This window comes from Pararge aegeria, chromosome 24 (genome assembly GCF_905163445.1).
Source record: "Pararge aegeria chromosome 24, ilParAegt1.1, whole genome shotgun sequence".
Lineage (NCBI taxonomy): Eukaryota > Metazoa > Arthropoda > Insecta > Lepidoptera > Nymphalidae > Pararge > Pararge aegeria.
The window spans coordinates 12,274,278-12,297,145 of record NC_053203.1 but is presented as its reverse complement, the minus strand read 5'-3'; the positions used below and the strand labels follow the sequence as shown (position 1 = coordinate 12,297,145).

The window sequence follows — 22,868 nt, the reverse complement described above, 5'->3', positions numbered from 1 at the left end:
CATCCCTCCAGTTTTAATAGACTTACCTTGCTATTACAAAGGAAGAGTTATGTAATAACTTTACAGTCAATGTACCTATGTCCTAGTCAGGTCTCAGTCTAGGACATACATTGACTGGAAAATAGTTACGAAGTTACATTGGAGACATCTAGTAACAGGAGGTCCTGTTACTTGCTTTTGTTAGGCTGAATTTGATAAATAGGTGTAGATGTAGGCAGTGGCGTGCACAGGATAAAGCAGTAAGATTCCAGGAAGTGTAAAAATCCTCCTCTCATAAGAGTTATTTCAAATATTTTGGGTAAGCATTGCTTTTATGCGGGCATGAAGAGCACGCCACTGGATGTAGGTATGGGAAATCCAAAATGGCGGATAAACAGAAAGCATTGTTCCAGTAGTCGGATATTAATTAATGATGATGACTATAGCTAATTCTCGATAGAATTATGTATTATACCAACTAATATTGTTACTATTTGGTAGACTCGGGTGATTGTCGATCGCCATGGCGCAGTTTTGAGTGGACTTATAACTGAGAGTTTCCGAATTCGATCGCCGGTAGGGGCAATTTTGGGAAAATTTAACTTCTTTCGTCTGGCTTCGGCCGTAGCTAGTGACGGCCCTGGCGACAAGGACATGCCGCCAAGCTATTATGCGTTCCAGTACAATGCCGCGTAGAAACCGACTAGGGGTATTGTTGTACTTTTTTATTTATCTGTTATTCCATCAAGTGGTTCCTAGATGAAATAACAGATAAATAAAAAAAATAGCATACTGATCCGACGCGACTAAAAATATTATCACTAAAAATACCTATTTTTTCTATGCAGAAGCTTAGATTTGGAAACGCAGGCGTTATTTTTAGCGTTAATGTTATGGATCTGCTTAATAAGGGCATTATGTAGGAGAAATGGCTTTTTTAAATGTCAGGGGGCAACGAACGCTTGCTATTTGATTGCAATGTTATTGTCTTCTATGTTGCGATTGGGCTATTATTATAAAAATATTAAATTTTTATATCGGACGACAACCCGTTGTAGACTTAATTGCATTGCATTCCTGCATAAATATAGTTAAATATGACGCCGCCGCAGAAAAGTGTTTTAACCTGCGACGGCTAATGAGGGTCGTTAGTTTAAACTGTGTATGTATCTGTCCAAGGTATCTTAGCTCTCAAACAAATGGACCTATTTTGATTCAGTTTTTTTTTTGTTTCAAACAAAAAAAGCTGACGTGCTCAAGTTGGTTTTAAACTTAAAGCTATGAATATTTGTGTTTACTAGTTTGAAGATCATTATTGATTTTACCCTAATGCAATGTTGAGAACGTTATTCGACAAATTTGCTGCAGCATCAAGAAGTTTGCAGGATCCCCAAACCAAGTTGCTAAAACTTGCGGCAGAAGTTGCGAGTTTGGTCACCTTAGAATAATCTCAATGAGTTAGTGACAAATCATAATCGAGGCTCCAAAGTGGAAAAAGAAAGGTACTAACAGTGCCCGCGGTTTCTTGCGTGTGACCCATAGATAACAAACCTTATCTTTACATATCAAAGAAAAAAACCGGTTACTAATCCCGAAATCTCAGTAAATATAGTTCCTGCGCACGTGACAAAGTTCCCTCTTTATCTCACGTGCGCGTGGTCTTTTAAGGCGTAGGCATCAGCCGGCATGAGATAAGAAATTATCGTCTCAAAAATACTTATTTCCAGTATTAGAAGTATCCTTTGGACATCTCCAGAATGCAAGCTATTGTAATGCCAGATTTCGTCAAAATCGGTGCAGGTGTTGGTTAAACCGATCAATAGATAAATAAACGAAAGCACATTTTCGCATTTAATATTAGTATTAATCGTTATAATATTTAACTTAGGTACATTGTTAATCGTTATATACCAATGAGAACTCGCTATTACAAGTGTTTGGGATACATTAGAAGTGTATAAATATGTCAACGCCAGCACTCCTGTATCCCCCCGAATGGTCTTCCAAATCTAAAGATAGAGGTAACATAAATAGTTACAAACTATACAATTAGAAGGGAAATGACCTAATAGTCAATAACAGGTTTTCTGAGACATGATTTCTTACCGGGATTTCGATACGCAGGCGACATACGTACCGAATGTATTTTTTATGGAGAGTTTAGGGTTGCAACTTAGGGTTTTATGGAGTAGAGTTTAATGAACTAACCAATAAAAAAATGTTTCTCTTGTTTGGATTAATATACCTTTGAGGATCTCTGTATGTTATATTATGTATAATAACCGAGAAGACGTATCCTAGCAAGACCCTGATGGAAATCCTTTGGGCGCGTTGCCATGGTCTCAAAAACAGCAGATGATTTCACAGCCAACACCCTATCATTTGTAAACTAATCACGTTACGCAATAAACATATATCGACTCTCTCGGGTTTGAATCCCGGGTCTAACAAAGAAATTGTAGATGATGTTTTTTCTGTTAAAGAATTTTCAGTACCAGCCCGGGGTTAGGGAGTGGCGGAGTCCACCCCCCGTGCCGCGGAGAGCACGTTTAGTCATTTTCGGTTATTACCACTAATTTGTGACAATAGTCGTTAAAGACCACCAACCTGCATTAGAATAGCATCATCACATCAACACATTACCGGCCTACTACAGAGCACGGGTCTCCTTTCCACAATGAGAAATGGTAAAGGCCGTAGTCCACCACGCTGGCCCAGTGCCGGTTGGTGATTAAAATAGCATGGTGGGTCTATTCTCTAAAATCGTCTCTACTACGAGAGCGGAGGCCTGTGCCCAGTAATGAGACGTTAATAGGCCGCAGATGAATTAAACAAATCATAAACACCTATTATGCGTGGATTGCTAGGTAAACTAAACTGAAATAAATCTTGAAACATGGCCACGACCTTGTCGCTCAAGCGACAGCGTCACGGTAAGCGACAAAAAACAAATACATGTAAACAAGTTATCCAAGATTCACGCCTCAACGCGCGACGGCTTTTTGATTCCATGTGTCCGTTGACCGTTTAGGATGGCTCGCGACCGCGTACTAAGTGACAATGACAACACTGAAAAGTCCATTATATACATATAAATATAGTAGTATTTTTTTTAGTTATGTCTCTCTGGGTATGTAAATTTTCAAACCAATGAGACACAATGTATTTATTTTTATCAATAAACAACTCTAAGTAGAAACTTCAATCCCCGTCAGTGACAATTAAGGAATGTAACAATTCCTGAAATGTCTGGTCTGGATGGAGACTTTGTTCGCAGCTAGTTACCACCCTACCGACAAAAACGTGCCGTCAAGCGTTCCAGCGTTCCATTACAATGCCGCGTAGTAACCGATATAGGGTACGGATCTAATTGAACTACCATTTCTCTACCAGATAGCCCGCTACCATTATAGGCTTGGATGGGCATATGCTTTTATAACATGATACCGAAGGTAAAATTAGAACTTTACCTTTACCTAACCTAAGTTTAAACCTTTACCTAAGTTTAAACAATGCGCAGGCCACTACGCTCTCATCTCTCACAAAACAGAAAAATTCTAAAGATTGTTAAAAAAACATAAACTATAAAATGATGTTGGAAAAGAGCAATCTGCTGAGTTTCTTGCCGGCTCTTCTCAGTGGAATCTGCCTTCCGAACCGGTGGTAGAGTCACTACAAACAGACTGACTTGACGTTTCAAAAGTGGTAACTTCTTTTATCAGACAAGACAAGCAGAAGCAGACAAGGGTTAACTTCCGTTATCTTTCTCAGCTCATTGGACTCGGGCTACTACTACGCGCTACGTAAACACACGGAAATTACCGGTTTGACAAATCGCGCGAGTTGCCGCTAGCGACACCCAGGTCGTAGCCCTACGGTAGGCGTGAGGGAATGTGCCATGTTAGTCTAACGTCTGCGTCTATTGTTCTAGATGTTATGCAAGTATAATAGGTACGCCACCTTAGCATTCCGTTCCGTTATGCTCTCGAAACAATTGTCTTTAAGCCTCTTTAAGCTAGCTTTTGTTTACCAAGGCTTAAGATATCACAGCGTTAGTACTTATAGCGATACAGTTCCTTTAAGACTTATGTGAAACGCAAGGTTTTAGGATGTGGATTAAAATCCGATAGGATTTGACGGCCGAGTGGCGCAGTGGGCAGCGACCCTGCTTTCTGAGTACAAGGTCGTGGGTTCGATTCCCACAACTGGAAAATGTTTGTGTGATGAACATGAATGTTTTTTCAGTGTTGGGTGTTTATCTGTATATTATAAGTATTTATGTGTAAGTATGTGTGTATTATATTCATAAAAAATATTCAACAGCTATCTTAGTACCCATAACACAAGCTACGCTTACTTTGGGGCTAGATGGCGATGTGTGTATTGTCGTAGTATATTTATTATTATTATTATTTCTATCATTTATTATTTTTCTTTTTTTTTTTTAAATTATTAACAATGCTTAAGAATAAATTAAAAAACACTATTAAAAATTTATAAAAAAAAACTTTTGAATGCCCAAGCAACCGGTGGTCAGGGCTCCAGAGTGAGAAACATTCCACATGGCGGTAATCTCGTGAGCAAGGTCCAAGTTATTATTATTATTATTATAGGTCCTAGGTTCAAATGCCAACCCAAGTAGATCGATAATAGTTCCCTTATTGAATTATCATTGCATAACTAGTTATTGCTCTCGACTTCATCCGCGTTAACGGTTTTTTAAAAACTCCTGGATAAAAAGTAGCCTATGTCAAAAATTAAGTAACTCTTTGTCAAAAATCAAGTTGCAAGCTTGCTTAGTTAGTGCGTTAAGGAAGTGCACACAAACTAACAAACTACTTTCGTTTTCGCTCAGTTACAGAAGAAAGGGGAAAATGATTGCGCTTAAAAAGGTGTGAAAGTTTTCCCTTACCAATTCATCTCCAATATATATGTTTAAAAAAAACTTGCATGCAGGTATTTTTAAATAGCGGTCACGCAAATAACTCATCCACATCAATAGCTGGAATTAATACACTCTTAGTATTGTTTACGTAAAAACCTCAGAAAGTGTCAGGTTTCTGAAATAAAAGCTCTAAGTATCAATTCGCATCGGTGGCGCCAACAGTGAACGGAAACTAAATTAAAACATAAACTAAGGCCTTTTAGTTACTGTCAGTAAACTCTAGAATTTCCATTATAAGTTAAACTTCCTAAATGGAGAAGGCAGATCAGAATACAGTCTTCAGAGACTCTTTTCGCGGGGAATATAACGAAGAATGGGCAGCAATCCTCGGTGCTGATACTACTGCCACCTATTGCACCTACTCGTCTAACCAGCGTATTGATTATGAATGTCACCCGTTGGGAGAGGTCCACACACACAACCAAAGTCCAGCAGTGGACTGTTATAGCCTATTGATGAAACTTACTAAACACAGAAATAGGATGCTCAAAAAATTGCTACCTAAGGAAGCTACTGCAGTGAGGAAAACATCCTAAGTTCCTATACTAATCGCTAAGTCTCAACGATAATTGAATCATGTGTTTTTAATAATAATAATGACTGTTGAATCATTCAATGATTCAATCTATTGTATGACAAAAATAATTATTAACTACTTGGGCTAGGTCATTCGTTGATCCTATGGGTATTTCTTTTATACCAATAATACTAAATTCTTAAGCTCGAAATTCAATTAATCCTACGTTTTTTTTTTTTTCTTTACCCCTAATAGTTAATCCTTGACTGCAATCTCACCTGGTGGTAAGTGATGAATCAGTCTTGATAGTAATGGGCTTAACTGGTACATTTGAATTAAAAACCCATACTTGACGGCCGAGTGGCGCAGTGGGCAGCGACCCTGCTTTCTGAGTCCAAGGTCGTGATTTCGATTCCCACAACTTGAAAATGTTTGTGTCATTAACATGAATTTTTTTCAGTGTCTGGGTGTTTATCTATATATTATAAGTATTTATGTGTATTATATTCATAAAAAAATATTCATTAGCTATCTCAGTACCCATAACACAAGCTACACTTACTTTGGGGCTAGATGGCGATTTGTGTATTGTCGTAGTATATTTATTTATTTATTTATAAGTGCTTCCTATGTGGCATTGTACCTAAACAATACATTTTTTGGAAGTAAGTCCTTCTCGATAGTGTGGCTAGCCAACCAGACAAGGTCTAAAAACAAGAAATTCTAAATTTTCGAAATTGCCCCTGTGGAGGAACAAACCTGGGACTTCCCACTGTAGATCAACAAATAGTATATTAGAAACACTGCTGGGACTTGAAAGTGGTGACAGTGGACATTTTCACAGAGGTTGAAGGTGCACTTTCCAACGTTTGGTAGGCTTCTCTGATGATAGAAAATGTTTCTCTTGACCAATAGCAGTGAGTACAAAGATTGACGAAGTTAGCTGATAAGACATAATAACAGTTACCATTGTCAGTATAGCAGCAGGATCCACAAGTCATATATTGGATTGGTGATCTGTAGCGGTCTACAATTTTTTTTTATCTTTCCTGTTTGCCTAAGAGAACATGTTAAGCAATAAAACCTGGTAATCAAAAAAAAAGCAGCACCTTTAATGTGTTAGTTGATATGCCCACTGAACACCCTTAAGCCAAATATTAAACAAAGAGATTTATACAGTTTCAAACTGTTTATTCACAGTTTACACCATTAAACTTGTTAATAATGTTCATTCAACTTAGTGGGTACATCTATTTTCTGTTTTTCACATACATATCTTAATTGAATTGCCATTAGAACTTCCAACTTCCTGTAAAATGTGTGGGAAGGTAGCTGTGTATAGCGAAGCTGAACTAGTTATTTAACCAACTATTGTAGTTATGACATATTAAGAAATATTTTTAGACTGAATGATCCAAATAATTTTCTAAGTTAGCTAACTTACGAACAATGATAAACAAAGATTAAATTCATAATAAGACATGTATACCATCTAGAATGATTAAGAATTAAGTTAATGCAACTAACATTACATTGATATGAAATAAATATTGCAAACAAGTGTCACATTTCAGTGTTCTGAAAATTTCAACATAACAGTTAAAAAATTGACTACTTTGCAATAGTGTTGAGGGTTATGTTACTGAGTTTTAGTCAGCAGATTAATTTACTTACTATAAACTTTTCTGATGACTCAATACTTACTAATAGCAGTAGTACCCAGTACATTTATAATCACATTTGAATTATTTATTAATAAATTGTAAATCAGATGTAGGAATAATAAAAATGTCTTATTTTTTTCTCTCATCTAATCTAACCAGAATTAAGCCTCTGTATGTTGGTATCTTCTTAAATTAAGGCACATTTGGTACCATTCTAGCTTTACTCTTAAGTTAACTTATGTATCATCACCTCATAAATAATGTGAATGTGTATGAAGGCTCCATAGGTGGCTGTGAATGAGCAAAATGAGAAATAAAAATAAAAAATTATATTTAACAAATAATGACTTTTATAAGATCTGAATGTTAAGTGCTTACTCTGTACTCTGACTACAAAGTGGATAATAGTCTGTGATTCAGCATGCAGAGTGCACAGCACTGTGCAAACTGTAACTGGAAACTAAAATGAATCAACTGCAAAACCTCGGTGCGCACGCCCACGTCGTGCAGCCGTGTGTGCACCCAAGAAGTTGTTTAGCCGGTTCTAACACCTACACAGTCGCAGGCGGTCACCAATCGCGCCACCGCGTATTGTAATCTTAACGAACACAGCTTCGAAAGTCACCACAAAAAAGCCCGGTGCATGCTTTCAACCCATTTAAATTTACAAACCAAAATAAAATAAGACCGAAACGAAGTCTAAATAGAATTCATAACTCCACACCTTCAATAATAAGTCTAACAATAATTTATCTTTGATTTGAGATTAACTTACTGCACTGATTACTTACTTATTACATTTTTATGATATAAAAACAATATAAATAAAATAAGCAGCCAAATTTTACCTTCATTGTCGTTGTTTCCCTCGACGCTGTGCGCCGAAGCCACCAAAACTCCCAAGCATAGAGTGGTCAAAAATCTCACAATCATTTTAACTGTTTAATGATAGCACGAGTACACAGTTTTATTCGAAAAAATAACAATTTTCTCAAACACTCGACATATCCGAACCGATGACACTTGCGCTGCAGAGCAGCGATCGGCCTTTCTTTCGCAAATGGCGGAGCACCGAGGATGACGGAATTGACGGATGTGTTCATCGATTGCATTCGAGTCTGCGCGTTCGTATTTTAGTACTTCGTAGTTTCTCGACAGCGTGTTTAGAACGGCAACACTAGCAGTCCCAGTACATTATACACTATACAGTATAATATTTTAGTAATTTTATTATTGCATAGCTTTTTTCTATAGCCTCATTTGATAAATAATATGTATTACAATTGATAAATTAAGACATATATTACAAATCTGTAACGCAGTGTAAAACACGTATCACTAATCACAATGGAAAGTAAAAAAAAATTGAAAACGCTCTTATCCGACTGTTACAAGTTCTATACATTAATATGTACGCAAATTTTGTATGGAGATGACAGGTTGCCACCATTTGGCAACTGATAGAAAGAATATTAAATGGCGGCGGAGGTTGAACGAAGACGTTGACTTGGTTTTTAAAATAGATTTCATCGAATTTATCTGGTATCTATTATTTTATAGCTATCCATTAAAGATTCATAGGATTTTTTTAAAATAAAATTTGAAAATGTTTTTTTTCCGATATGTAAGTAGTATGTGCAATAAATTTATCATTATTTTAAATTACATTATCAATATTTGCCGTGTGGTGACGGCAGATCAGAATATAATTGTCGTACGAGGTGACGGAGGAATTATAACGAAGAACGGACAGCTCCTTCGAGCTACTACCACCATTTACTATGATTACCAACGGGTCTGCCCACTGCACGGCTAGCATGGGCAAGAGTTAAATTTTTCCCGGGGAAAAGATAAAAAATTATCTTCTCCCACAGCTCTATGAATCCTCTGAGCATTGGCGCACAAGTGTTAATAATATCCAAATAATAATATTTGGATATTATTAACACTTGGAAGTAAATAAATATATAATAAATATAAATAAATAAAAACTTCTCATATTCCATGTTCCCGTGCTTTAGCAGGTGAATATTATGTTAATCAAGGGATATAGTTTTTTTTTCCTGCCTTTGCTCTTTCTGGTGGTGATTATTGACAAACTCTTGTGTTGGGCGAGGCGTTAATTTTTAAAGGCTTTTATGAAAATATCGTTGTATTATATAATAAAAGTTTAGAATAAAAGGACATTTTTTATAATTAATCAAATTATACATAACTTTAATTATTAACACCATTTACAAATTTATACACCATTTACAAATTTATACACCATTTACAAATTTATACAGTTACAATTATTTTTTTATTTTAAAAGCATTTACAGTCTTGTATTCTGACCCATTTATTTATTACATTCATGTTTAAGATGAATATTAAAATTATTGTCATAATATTTTAGAATATTTTTTTCTTTTATATCTGTGCCTATTCATCTCATTCACCCCTACATTTAAAATGGCAACACTGGAGTTTCGAAAGTTCAATTTCGCATGGCGGACGTGCAAGTGAACTCTGTTATTTGTTGGTGATATTTTTAATTATTATCTTTTCAAGATTCCTTATGGAAAGGCAAATTATTATTCTCCTTTTTCTTTGCGGTCGTGCCTTATTCATTCCTTAACGTTAGATGATGTTAAAGTGTTGATTATAGTTTAATTTGTGAGAACTGTATAGGTTTTTCTTAAAAATGGGAAAATGTGACGAAGCTAATGTGCAAGTTAATATGGGGGACTCGGCGTCCCCTATGAAACCTGATAATTTTTCATTCACCGTGCCCCCCGAGGCTCCTGTCTTCGAACCAACCCCTGAAGAGTTCCTCGATCCCCTGGCTTACATCAGCAAAATACGACCCATTGCTGAGAAGTCAGGGATATGCAAGATCAAGCCCCCCCCGGTAAGTTATTTTCTTTGTCATAAATCGATGTAACACACTGCCTCGTCCCCAAAAAGTGGTATAAATATGGTGATTTACACAAGAATTGTTCATTTCTAACCCCAAATTGGAGTGCCCAGAACGTCTTGTGATGCAACCGTGGTAACTTGGCTGTCGAATAACTGCGTTGTCTTATGTTTTTTTTACCTTTTCGATCGAAAATATTACGTATTTGAGTCGTGTGCGACTTTGCATTTGAGTGTAAAGCGCATATAATTATCGCTTTATGCACTCGCATATTGTTGGAGTAGGCTGGTTGCCATTTTGTATCGTGTCCTCTGCCTACGATAGTTTAGATAAAAAAGAACTATCGCGACTATAATGTCCCAGAGACCTACCGTATTAGTAATTTTTAGATATTTTACGATATTTTTCGCCATGTCGCCAGCTAGATACTTTACGATATTTTTCGCCATGTCGCCAGCACAGCCTATAAGTTACATTGTAAACCATTAAGTGCAATTTCTTTATGTATACATATATTAAATACACTGTCATTGTTCTAAACTTATTTGCAAAATGCTCAGGTTATTAAAAATAAAATTAGGTAACTTAGATTGTGCCTCATGGGGAATAACTTGTTAAATTCTTTATTAGGTTAAATTTTAATCAGACACATCTAAAGAACAAAAGAGTTAGTTGCTACAGTTTATTTTTTATAGCTCATTCTGAACTCAAAAATCTCACTAATATATAAGTAAACTGGAGGAAAGCAAAAATAATTTAAAATGATTATATTAGATTGCTTACTTGACCCATTGGCACTGACAGCCATAATTTCTTCTTTCAATATAATAATTAAAAAATTAAAGGAAAAGTTTTAAATTTATTTGTATATTTAAAAGTTTTAATTTAGATACTTAATGTTTTTCATACATCATTGTAACTATTGATTTCTTTTTTAAAGAATGGCTTGTGATTTGTCCTCCATCAGATTTTTTGTATTTTAATTGCCTATGGTGTCAAATGTGGATTACAAAAAAACTCATATTGCCCATATTCTTTCAAATATAAATTTAAGTATTTCATTTTGGTTGGACATTTCAGTTTAATTCCCATGCAACGTAAAGTGTGATATTATGTGTTATCATTACATTTTTATAAATTTAAAATGCATATAATTAATTTAAAATTTAAAATGCATATTAATAAAATTGATAATTCCTCCAAGTGTAAGTAAAAACACTAATAAAAATTATTAAAATCATTACATTTGTCATTATGATAGAATGTAAAATTAAATTACTTCCATGTCTAATGTATTAGAAAGTATTATTGGTAAAGTGTATAGGATTGGGGGTTGGATGAATATAAGCAATACTTTTGTTTTTTGTTAGGGAGTTCCTTCTTCCATCCCTGCACAGCCAGCATGGGTAGAAGACAATTATCTGAGTATAGTAAAATGCTCTCAGAGTATTGGCGCACAAGTTGAAATAATATCAAAAATATATATATGTAAAAATAATCCTGTGTTCCCCTGCTTTAGCAGGTACGTTATTTATATCCCCTGTCAGACGTTTTAATTTTTGTCTCCTGCCTGTGCTAGCCCCCTTGAAGAGGTTTATCAGAAATTCATTACAGATGGTACTGCTTATTTAAATAAAAAATAATGAACCTAGTTCAATTGAGATATAATATATTTAAAAAAACAAACACAATTGTATTGATAACCTCATTTTAAAGCTGGAGCCTGAGTTATATGAAATGACCCATATGAGCTAAAACTGTGTGGCAATATCTTTGTTGCACAGTCTGTCTACTTTAAGACTTGACAATGGTGATATAAAAGCAAGTTTATGACCATAATTTTATATTTATATATTGTCACAACTGCTCATAAAAGAGCAAATTCAAGATTTTAATGTTTTTGGGCAGTGTAATTAATAACTATAAAACTACACACACTATTGTTTTATTTATTGATTTGGTTGTTATCTGATACTAGTTCCAATATTTAAATATACATTTGTAACATAGTGTCTTTTCATAAATAGTAATTATTGATCGGATCATCAAAATCATAAGATTTATATTCTCGTTGACTATTTTACCTTGCTCAAAAGGTTAGTGAGTATATGTAAATTTAGAATATCTGATAATTTTAAGTCTAGTTTGCCATTCTTGGGATATCTAAGGTTTTAGTGAACATAAAATTCCCATAACAGTAGCCCAATAAGTAGGTCAAGGTATATTTGGGTGTTTAATGGTTAAATATTATCTGACTCTTATAAGCAAGCTGATTATATTTATGTTATGCTCAGAGTGTTCCTTTAACAAACAAATCTAATACAATATCTATTAACCTCACCATGATCAGTACAGATTGGACAAGACCTGTAGATTATACTGCCTTTTATCAGCTCAATGTCAACTTAACTTGCTTAAACTGCAATTTCATACAGCGGTAAGTTGAAAGTGCAATCTAAGATTGAAATGCATACAATTTAATAATAGCTGACAATTATTAGACTCATACACATAAATTTTTTTGTAATTACAATGTCACACTTTTTGTCATTGATTTTATTATCAATAATAAATAATATATAAATAGGTACTGACTGTTAATAACTGTTGCCTGACTCTTAAACCTTTAGTTTTCATGAAAAAAATTGCTATGTAAAAATGTCTTATGTTGGACGCATGCAAGCTATCACTTATGATTATTATTCTTATGCTTTAAATGTGCCAAATTTCATCAGTTAGGCAAAGTGATTGAATTGGACATGTATAGAACAGACACACTTTAGCGTTTATAATATTAGTATTAGACTAACCTTGTTAAATATATACTAGTCAGGTTTGTATTTTAATGTAATTACATGCCAAAAGTTATAGAGGTAAGATTCTGTGCTGTTATAATATATAATTAGAAAAAAATATATAAATTACACTGTACATAATATTTGTTTTTGTGTTGCAGATTATAGCAAATTAAGCTTATTGTTTAAATAAAATTCAATTTAGTTTTTACAAAATCTTTTATTTTTACATTTCATAGTTCTAAAGGCCATTATTTAGTAGTAGGACTTTGATAATGAGGTTGAGGACAATAACAAAGAAATTAAATAAATGTTAGATTAATACCAACTATTGTTTAGCCTCAGCAAACATCCCTAAGGTTCATAAAAACCACAAACTGTTGTATTGTGCGTTTTGTAGTTTACCTTTAGCAAAATGTGCAAGTCTATGCAAACAAAGCTTTTTACAAACATGAAAATATATGAAGTGAACAGGCCGATCACCTAATGTAACAGTCATAGCAAGCACTCCAAACATTTAATAAACAAACTCTGCCTCTTCTAAAGCTTTCTTACGACACATTGTAGACACAGAATTCCCTCAGCCATCCTCTGCACATATGGAGAAGCTCCAGGAAATCCTAGGAACTACTGGTGCCTCGCTTGCACAATGCATTTTAGACTCCACCCTGTGGAAACAGTCCCCCAAGCCTTTAAGTGCTCATGTGAGGCCACGGCAGCCTACATAAAGCTACCGTCTTTCTGAGACCACACGTGACAGGCCAAAACTCCCACCTGTAACAAGTAGAACTGTATATCCATTGACAGCCTTTGAGATTGCGATTAATTTTCTTCTCTCTGGTTTGTACGCAACAATCAGATACATCATTATTTTGAACTGCCAACAAAGAACTGCCATTTGAGGATATTGGCAACCAAACACCCGAACCGTCTTGCTTGCTCATTACTAGAAGCTTCTGAGTGGACAAAGGTGGGACATTAGACAGATGATTGGCAAGTGGGCAGAAACTGGCTGCTTTCTGAGTCCAAGGTTGTGGTTTTAATTTCCTACAAATGGATAATGTGTATGTGTTTATCTTCTGGGTGTTATTCATCAGTCATCTTAGTACCCAAAAATCAAACTACGCTTATATTTTTGGGGCTACATGGCGATGTGTGTATTTTCGTAGTATATATTTATTTAATTGACGAAAACTTGAGCCATGATATCACTCAGCACATCTGCTTATATTCCCGCAATAAATAGATTAAAAAAAGAAAAAACAAACAATAATATTAACAATATTTTCTTATTCCTCAGCACTGGCAGCCGCCGTTTGCGGTGGATGTGGATCGACTACGCTTCACGCCGAGGATACAGCGGCTGAACGAGTTAGAGGTAATTTGTTAATGTATCAACCTGACAACCTCAATGTTTTCACACCAATTTCTATCTAACTTGAAGATAAATGCCTTCTAATTACTTTTTCAATAAGATTTATTAACCTATGGTGTCTACTCATCCATGAGTAGAAGCCCTTTTTTTTCTTAGCTTCTGATTGCGATTATCAAGGTGCTACTTTTACTTAATATTAAAATCGTTGAGCTGGAAACAATTCAAGCCGCTACCTAAACGCAATAAGTGAAGCAGTCTTTAAATCATATCTTCATACTAAAAATTATTTTGACAAAAGACCTACAAACATACTGTAATAGAAACTTGTGCTAAATTATTGCAAGAAATAAAAGGTCACGGATATTTTAGAGTAAGGTTACTAGGTCAAATGACGTATCCATAATATATAAGGGCTTTATTTAAACATTCAAAATTGATTTCTATTTCCTTTTAAGCTGGATAGTTTTTCATTTATTGCTAGAACTGTTTTAAAAATCACATCCTACATCAGGTACTATTGCGGCACTAGTTGTTGCCCACGACTTCGTCCGCGTTTGTTTTTGTTTCTAAAGCAAATTTTTGAGTACTGTATTTTCGCAATAAAATATCGGGTGCAGTTTTTAAAAAACTTTTTGGAAATTAAGGTTTTTGTAGGTGTAGTCTTATATTTTTTACATTTGCGATAATATCTTCACCAAATTTCCGAATAAATTAAAAAGTATTTTACTGGTATAAAAAATACCGTTGATGATAAAACTATATATTTGACTAAAAATTAATGCTGCGATACTAATGTAACCAACTTTTGTTTCTACCGGCGATAAATTTTAGAACACAAAAGTTTTTCAATTTTCTTAAGAATTTCCAATTTTTTTTCAAAATAAATGATAGCCCAAGTTACTTTGTATTTGTGATAGTCAAACTTTCTTTTGGTGTAGAAATAGTACGAACGAGCAAACTATGTCGTTGTTATTTTATATTTTCTGTTTTTTAAGGGTGTACAATAAAAGTTTGTTCATTCATTTAGTCATCTAACTTTTAATCTGGCAATTCCTTTTAAGAAAAAAGTTATTGACTGCAATCTCACCTATTAGTAAGTTATGATGCAGTCTTGGATGGCAGTAATTTTAAACTCATACTGTGAGTCCAAAATTAGACCATTTTTTTCTTTATGCTGGCAATAAAATAATTAAAATATTCACAGGCTATAACACGGGTAAAAATGAACTTCCTCGACCAGATCATGAAGTTCTGGGAGCTGCAAGGCTCTGTGCTGAAAATACCCACAGTTGAGAGGAAACCCTTGGATCTATATGCTTTACATAAAATTGTCAAAGAAGCTGGTAAGTAGATGTTTTATTATAATATAAGCACAAGGTATTTGTTTCACTATGTCCACCATGGAACTCTTGGCTGTTAGCCATAGAAAAAAAAGTAGCTCCATCTGTTCAAAATAATTTAAATTATGACATGGTTTTTGATACTAAACTTTCTGATATAGTTTGTGCATCCATTTACTCTACGTATGTGGTTTTTTTTTTGTAAATTATCATTATATGTGCAACAAAAGGGTCTGTGTTAAATAAGAATTGGGTATGGGTGGAATTAGGTCTTGGAATTTTAAAGTTTTTAAAAGTTCAAATCCAATAGAATAGAATAGAATTCCAATATAGAATAGAGATCGAATAGAATGATTTTCTTTATTTAGCATTATTTTAGATACACATATGATTCAACTTTGCAGCATGCTTAGTAACTATTCAAGTCAACACTAAATGATGAAAATGTTTAAAAGAAAAATAAAATTAAAAGAGTAACTAAATAGACTAAATAGTAGTTACCAAGTGTAGGTATCAACGGAATTCTTAATTACTGTCTTATGTTAATGTTTATCATCATCATCATCTTCTTTATCATTGTCGGCGCCTAATAGGCCAACTGCAGGGCATAGGTCTCTCAGAAAGAGAAGCATTCTGACCATAGTTAACAACACTGCCCGAGTGCTGATTGGTTAACATTATGGAGAACTCTCGGGCAAGCAGGTTAAAATTAGTCAGGAACTCTTTTTTGAATTTTTTTACTAATACATTTTGTCTCACAAAATTGTAATAACAGACTTGGGGCCCAGTCTATTGTATATTTATAACATTTTATTTTTTATTCCTCTGAATGTCGGCCCTTGACAGATATCTCACTTGGTGGTAATTGATTATGTGGTATAAGATGGTATCTGGCTAACCTGGTAGGATATGGTAATTTATATTAAACTCATACCATTAGTCGAAATCTACACGACATCGTGGTGGTACAATGCTGGTTGTGTTAGGATGGTCACTAGCTAGTTGGAGCACCAGAACAGAACAGATTTTTTTAATATCTAAATCTTGATAAAACGAAATCTACTAAAAATTACTATAACAAATGATCTATTTTATAAAACAGGTGGCTTCGAAGTATGTTCAGCAGAGCGCAAATGGTCAAAAATAGCGCGACGCATGGGCCACCCTCAGGGCAAAGGGATAGGATCCATCCTTAAGAATCATTATGAACGTATTCTCTACCCCTACGATGTGTTCAAGAGCAGCGGAGCCGCAGGCGGTGCAGGAGACACAAAGGAGACGGTAAGTCTTCACAACTGCCCCATAGATTAGCATGTTCAACTATAGATCACGGCTGTAAGATATTTGGGGTTTCTTTTAAAAAATTCTCAATTATCAGTCCAAGATTGTAAATTTTTAAAACCCCCAAGAGAATTTGTAAAACCCACCTGAATGGATCTATATTCTAATTAGAGTTAACATAATATTGTTCCGTCTCACTTATGATCACCCTTAGATTTATCTTTGTTTAATCTAATTGTTATGTTTTTTCGAACAACAATACACATTCATAACAGTGTACATTTCTTATTTTATACAATATTTACAAAAAGGTGTTGAGATTCTACTCATTCGTCAACTGTATAATAGTCCTGTGCTTGATCTAAGACCCCTTACAAGGGATAAACACGCTGGGCTGATGTCGGTGATCGCAATAGATGGTAGTAGCACAGAGAAGGCTGCTGCTCGTTCTTTGCTTCATTCGCTCAGTCGCTTTGTTTGACACCCGCGGAAAACGGCGGGGTAGGAGATGCTACTGGTATAGCAGCAATATAAAACCGATACCCCTAATCGTCTGGTCGGAAGCTTTGGCCATCGTCGCAAGGTTGCCTGCGGAGATATTTTTCGGAGTGTGCTCAAGAACTGTTTGATCTAGTTCCCCTCTCACCTTTTTACCATCGAACCGCGAGGCACCCTAAGGATCTGCATCCCTACGTGGTCGATATACCGCGGACGCGTACAAAGCGCTTTGCGTTTACGTTTCTAATTCGCACCGCGAGGATCTGGAATGCCCTTCCAGCTTCCATTTTCCCCAGTACCTTCAAATCAAGCTCCACCTTAGGCTGCATCATCACTTACCATCAGGTGCGATTGCAGTCAAGCGATGAGGAAAAAAATAGTTACAACTCTAACGACAAAGACGTGCCGCTAAGCGATTTGTGTTTCGGTGCCACGTCGCTTGAAAACGATGGTATGATCACACAACAAGGCTAGCCAGATACCATCTTTGACTGCATCAGCACTCGCCACCAAGTGAGATAGCAGTCAGGGGCTAACCTGTAGTGTGACAGCCTCAAGCCACCAGGCAAAGAGTCTGTTGCGAAGCTGGGACTGATTGCAGAAGGTGGAAGTGAAGTGCGAGCAAACGCCGGAGAAGGCGGGGCGCCGCTCCAGCAAGGCGCCGGCGCAGACGCCGCCGCCGCGCCGCTACAAGAGCTCGGAGCCCGAGGCGGCGGAGGGCAGCCACACCGAGGGCGCGCTGCCCGCCGCCGCGCCCGGCGCCGACAAGAAGAGCCCCGTCAAGGAGGAGCCGGGGGAAGCCAGGAGGAGTGAGTTTCAGGCTTCACTGCTTGCACAGCCCTCGACCATTGTTCTTTGTTCCCCTCCCAGAATGTTGTCGAGCCCAGAAGCTCAATTTCTAGCTAGCTTCTGATATCCATTCACTCACAGCGATGCTGTTACAACCTTTAAGTTGCTGAAGAAGCCCATCGAGCCGAGAAACGAGTTGAGAGCTATTTGAATCGATTAGTGGACCTCATCCATTTTTCTTTGGTACCCTTAATGGTATTGAGCCGTTAAGCTCAACTGATAGCGAGCTTTGCGCCCCTTTAAAACCCTTAAGTTGCTGAAGAATGTCCTCGAGCAGGAGCCGTAAGAAACAAGGAGAGAGTTTTTCAGTCAATTAGTGCTATTAAAGATATCATCTCTTCTTACCCCCAAATGGAAATAGTGTTTGTTTTCTCGATAAAATAATCTGTCAACGACGACTCTTTTTAATCTTTTCTCGATCTTAGCAAAGTTCATAAATACGATGTAGTGTCTAGTAATATTAGAACTTTCTTATATATTTTGTGGCGCGGTTGGCTTTATCGCTACCTCCGACCCTTGGGCAGAGGTTATGTGGGACTAAAAACCGCCCCGGCACGTCCCGCAGGCCCGCGCGAGAACAAGTGGATGTCGCAGGCGGGCAGCTGCGGCGTGCTGCGCTCCACGCGCCTGCGCGAGCACCGCCTCAGCAACATGACCGTGTCCGTGACGCCCGCGCCGCCCGCGCACGCGCCGCTGCACCCGGACGACCCGGTACGTAGTGTAGGGCGGGGCCAGCTGCAGAAACTAGTTTGCACCAGCCGCTGCTCTATTTCCAACAAAAGTCTAATGTTTCTGTATTCTGGCAGGCCCAACGCACTTGTGATGCATACAAAATTGATGGTGATAACTACTTCTGTTAACTTGTGATAGAGCTATGCTAGTTTTCAGGTTCTGGATCATGCTGTTGTGTTTGTTATAAAGTATCTCCTTTTGTCCCTTATCTTAAGCTAAGTAAGGTCGGCGCACCTCCCGCTATCTTTTATTAGCTACCTTCTCACTGTCCACTACTTTTACAAACATAATTCTCCTCTTTTACCCACAATCCAGCATTTTTTCTAATGTAAATCTTATACTTTTTCTTTTTAACCTTTACAAGTAAGCCCTTGGCCGCAATCTCATCTGGTGGTTAATGATATTGTAGTACGGTGCGGCTGAAGCCTCCCGGCAGGTAAAATGAGCTTTGGGTTCGCGTAAGTGCTCACCGGTAGCTTTCTTTGGAACCGCGCAAACAAATGTGGTCGGTGGCCGCCCGCCGCCACAGCTGGAGCCTTATCAATAAACGTGGTGTATCTTCAGAATGGTTAAGCAGTGTTTAGGCATATTCAACTGACAGCATCTTTCAGATGTCAGAGCGTAAAAAAGCAATACTTAACTAATCCGACGTTCATCATTATCAACCCAAACCTGCCTAATACAGAGCACGTGTGTCCTATAACAATGAGAAGAATTTAGGCCGTAGTCCACCACACTTCCCAAGTGCGGATTTGTAGACTCCACACGCATTTTAGTACGTTATAGAGCCTTGCAGGTTTCCTAACGATTTTTACTTCACTGTAAAAGCAAGTATTTTTGTTGCTTAAAATAAAAACGCACATAACTCCGAAAAGTGAGATGTGCGTGCTCCCAAAAAGAAGCCGAAACCACCAGGCCGGCGTTACGACGCGTTTATTAATGAGGCCCCTCCGTGCGTCGTGCGCAGCTCGCCAAGTACATGTGCCACGTGTGCGGGCGCGGCGACATCGAGGAGCAGATGCTGCTGTGCGACGGCTGCGACGACTCCTACCACACCTTCTGCCTCGTGCCGCCGCTCGCAGACGTGCCCAAGGGCGACTGGCGCTGCCCCGTGTGCCTCGCCGAGGAGGTACGCCACCCATACCATTCACTCCCGTTGCACCGACTGAGTTATTTTATTTTGTATTAATTAAGATTGAATTTCATACTACCTAGTTGTAGCAGTTTCGAGTCGCGAAAAAATAAATATTTAATAAAAAATAATTTTGTTAGAAAATGTGAGTGTACCCCGATATACTGAATACATCTACGTAGCCCTGTCGGGTGTAAAGGCGTTATGTTATATTGTGCGATTGTGTGTGTAATACATATACATGGGATAGAAGCAATCGCGTTTGATTTGCTGTCATTCTTTGAACACTTCGATATATGAAATTAAAATGGAAAAAATAGAATAAAAATAACATTTCAATTCGTTTATTTGCACAAAACATGAAAACAATTTTGTAAGTATAAATGTTAAATCATAACCCTTGACATGCAAATGTTAGTTTATACAAATTTAATTACATAATGACTACAACCACCAATTTGGTCACTCCTAATCCATGTTCACCGTGTGATTCCATCCCACTTCTGAAATGTAAACATCAAATCAGAAGTGGGATATTATGCCGAGATATCCTTATCTTGGATGTCGTTTGCATTATAACGCTGAGGAAGTTCTTCCTGCTCATTAGATTCTCTAGTTTTAAATATATCGAGCTTTTTGTTGACAGGTGTCCAAACCCACTGAAGCTTTCGGTTTCGAACAAGCCAGCCGCGAATACACTTTGCAGCAGTTTGGGGAAATGGCGGACCAGTTCAAGTCGGATTACTTTAATATGCCGGTACACTTCCATTTATTACAGCTTCTTAATCCTATCATAATCTATAATACCACATTAAAATCACATTCCATAATTTTCTGCAAACAGTTCAGAAGTTACGTTTCTCAACTAAACTAAACTCAACTAAACAAGTGTTTAAAAGACAAAATTTTTAAAAGATATCTTAGAGTAGGGCAATAACTTGAAAAAAAGTTGTTATTTATTGATATAATTCCATGATATTGATGTGACGTCTTAGATGGTGCCAACATCAACGGTAGAGCGGGAGTTTTGGCGCGTCGTGTCTTCCATCGATGAAGATGTTACAGTGGAGTACGGCGCCGACTTGCATTCAATGGATCATGGTTCAGGTACTATGCTTTTACTGGCTAATGACCGCAAAATAATTTCAAATTAAACCAACATTTTAATGAACCGTACGTCTAAAGAGTGTAAGAGCGCAAGTACGTAAAGTTGGGTGTGTTTTGTATTTAATTATTTTAATTTATCCCACAAACACAACAAATAATACGAATTTCAAAAATGTCAAATCTCCATACAAACTTGAATTATTAAAATGCTGCCTTAATGAAGCCAAAATAAATTCATAATGTATAAAATTTTTTCAAGCCATTGCTATAAATTTAAATTTACCGTACATTACCGTGTAAGTGTCAATACCTCCCGTATTGACACTTATATGGTAATGCGGTGAAGTTGGAAGATGGTCATAAGATCTTGTCTGTAGTTAACAAATCGATAACGAAATGGTGTAAAGATTTTAAACAACATGTAAACAATACAATTATTTGTTTCATAGGGTTTCCTACAAAGTCCAGCGCACACTTGTATCCTGGCGAACAACAGTATGCAGATTCCAATTGGAATCTGAACAATCTGCCTGTTCTGGAAGGTTCCGTGCTGGGACATATAAATGCTGATATATCTGGCATGAAGGTAAGTAACATACATGGCTTACTTTTTGTAAAAAATATTCTGAACACCGTCTTTTTCTCTATCTCTAGCATACATACATACATTTTACAATGATTATAGTTACAAGATACATGAAATTGGAACAACCTGACATTTCATTTACACCTGTATGTGTGTGTGACGCAATTTTAAATGAATACCTTCTGGGATCTTAATTCGCTTTAGCATTTGCTATTGTAATTTTTGACCCCATTTGATCACTTGACTGATGCTTCGTAAATGGTTGGTAGTCACCGCGTATTTTTAGTGAAAAGTTTGTGTTTTTATTATTTCTCAAAGTACCTATTGATTCTAATGAAACATTTTTGGAACAAAAGTGTTTTAGTCTTTTAAGTTTGGTTATACCCCATCACCAAACTACGTACACACAGCGTAGTTCGCCCCCACTACGAGATGGACATCAGGCGACACGCTGGGAGCCGCTGGAAACAAGCGACCCGAAACAGTGGATTTTGGAACTCCCTACAAAATACCATAGTCCAGCAGTGGACGTCAATCGGTTGAAGTGATGATGACGAAATAACGTTCGCGACTAGTTTGGTCGGTTACTATCGGACTAGCTATCGGTTCTCCGGGTTATGTGCGCTGCCCTCTGTCCGTTTAGCTTCTTGACTCTTTGAGCTATGTCGATAACTCTAGTACTCTACGAATCTCCTCATTTCTTATTTGATCACGTAGAGAACTTCTAACTCTCTCCATTGTCCGCTAAGATAGAACGGTATACAAGTTAGTAAACATTGAATCAACCGGCTCTTGAGTATGATTTGTACTTGCAGATCCCATGGCTGTACGTCGGCATGTGCTTCGCGACGTTCTGCTGGCACAACGAGGACCACTGGAGCTACTCCATCAACTACCTGCACTGGGGCGAGCCGAAGACTTGGTAAGATCAAAATTTTATTTTTGTTCCGGATAAGCTTAACAGCGGAATCAATAGTTAGGGAATTATTATAAAGGCTTTTTTTTCGGAAATTCTCTATGAGGATGAAATAAAGGTTGAACAACGAGTGACAGTGTTTAGTTAGGTTACTTTAGGCATTTACCCATTTTTAACGATTTTAACTATCTGCGAAACTAAGAATGGCCGGGTAACGTCTTAAGTCCCCAAGATCAATAGTGATCGAGGACCA

At 36.9% G+C, this 22,868-nt stretch overlaps 2 protein-coding genes across 4 annotated transcripts in view; one reads left to right on the top strand and one right to left on the bottom strand.

The window, feature by feature from the left end:
- LOC120634581 (calsyntenin-1) overlaps nt 1–8,198 on the bottom strand; it is a 215,336-nt gene extending 207,138 nt beyond the window's left edge. For both annotated transcript variants that reach the window (XM_039905301.1, XM_039905302.1), the window contains exon 1: nt 7,954–8,198. In XM_039905301.1, the coding sequence (XP_039761235.1) occupies nt 7,954–8,038 (85 nt within the window). In that variant the 5' untranslated portion in view covers nt 8,039–8,198. The remainder of the gene's footprint in view (nt 1–7,953) is intronic.
- A 1,391-nt stretch (nt 8,199–9,589) lies between these two features.
- The window catches only part of LOC120634511 (lysine-specific demethylase lid), a 28,441-nt gene continuing 15,162 nt past the window's right edge, over nt 9,590–22,868 (top strand). Inside the window, exons 1-11 of one of the 2 annotated variants that reach the window (XM_039905186.1) lie at nt 9,590–9,998; nt 14,100–14,177; nt 15,379–15,517; nt 16,617–16,795; nt 17,895–18,102; nt 18,708–18,853; nt 19,842–20,003; nt 20,653–20,763; nt 21,002–21,113; nt 21,563–21,699; nt 22,515–22,621. In XM_039905186.1, coding sequence (XP_039761120.1) covers nt 9,792–9,998; nt 14,100–14,177; nt 15,379–15,517; nt 16,617–16,795; nt 17,895–18,102; nt 18,708–18,853; nt 19,842–20,003; nt 20,653–20,763; nt 21,002–21,113; nt 21,563–21,699; nt 22,515–22,621 — 1,586 coding nt within the window. In that variant the 5' untranslated portion in view covers nt 9,590–9,791. The remainder of the gene's footprint in view (nt 9,999–14,099; nt 14,178–15,378; nt 15,518–16,616; nt 16,796–17,894; nt 18,103–18,707; nt 18,854–19,841; nt 20,004–20,652; nt 20,764–21,001; nt 21,114–21,562; nt 21,700–22,514; nt 22,622–22,868) is intronic. The other variant, XM_039905185.1, reaches the window with a different exon arrangement.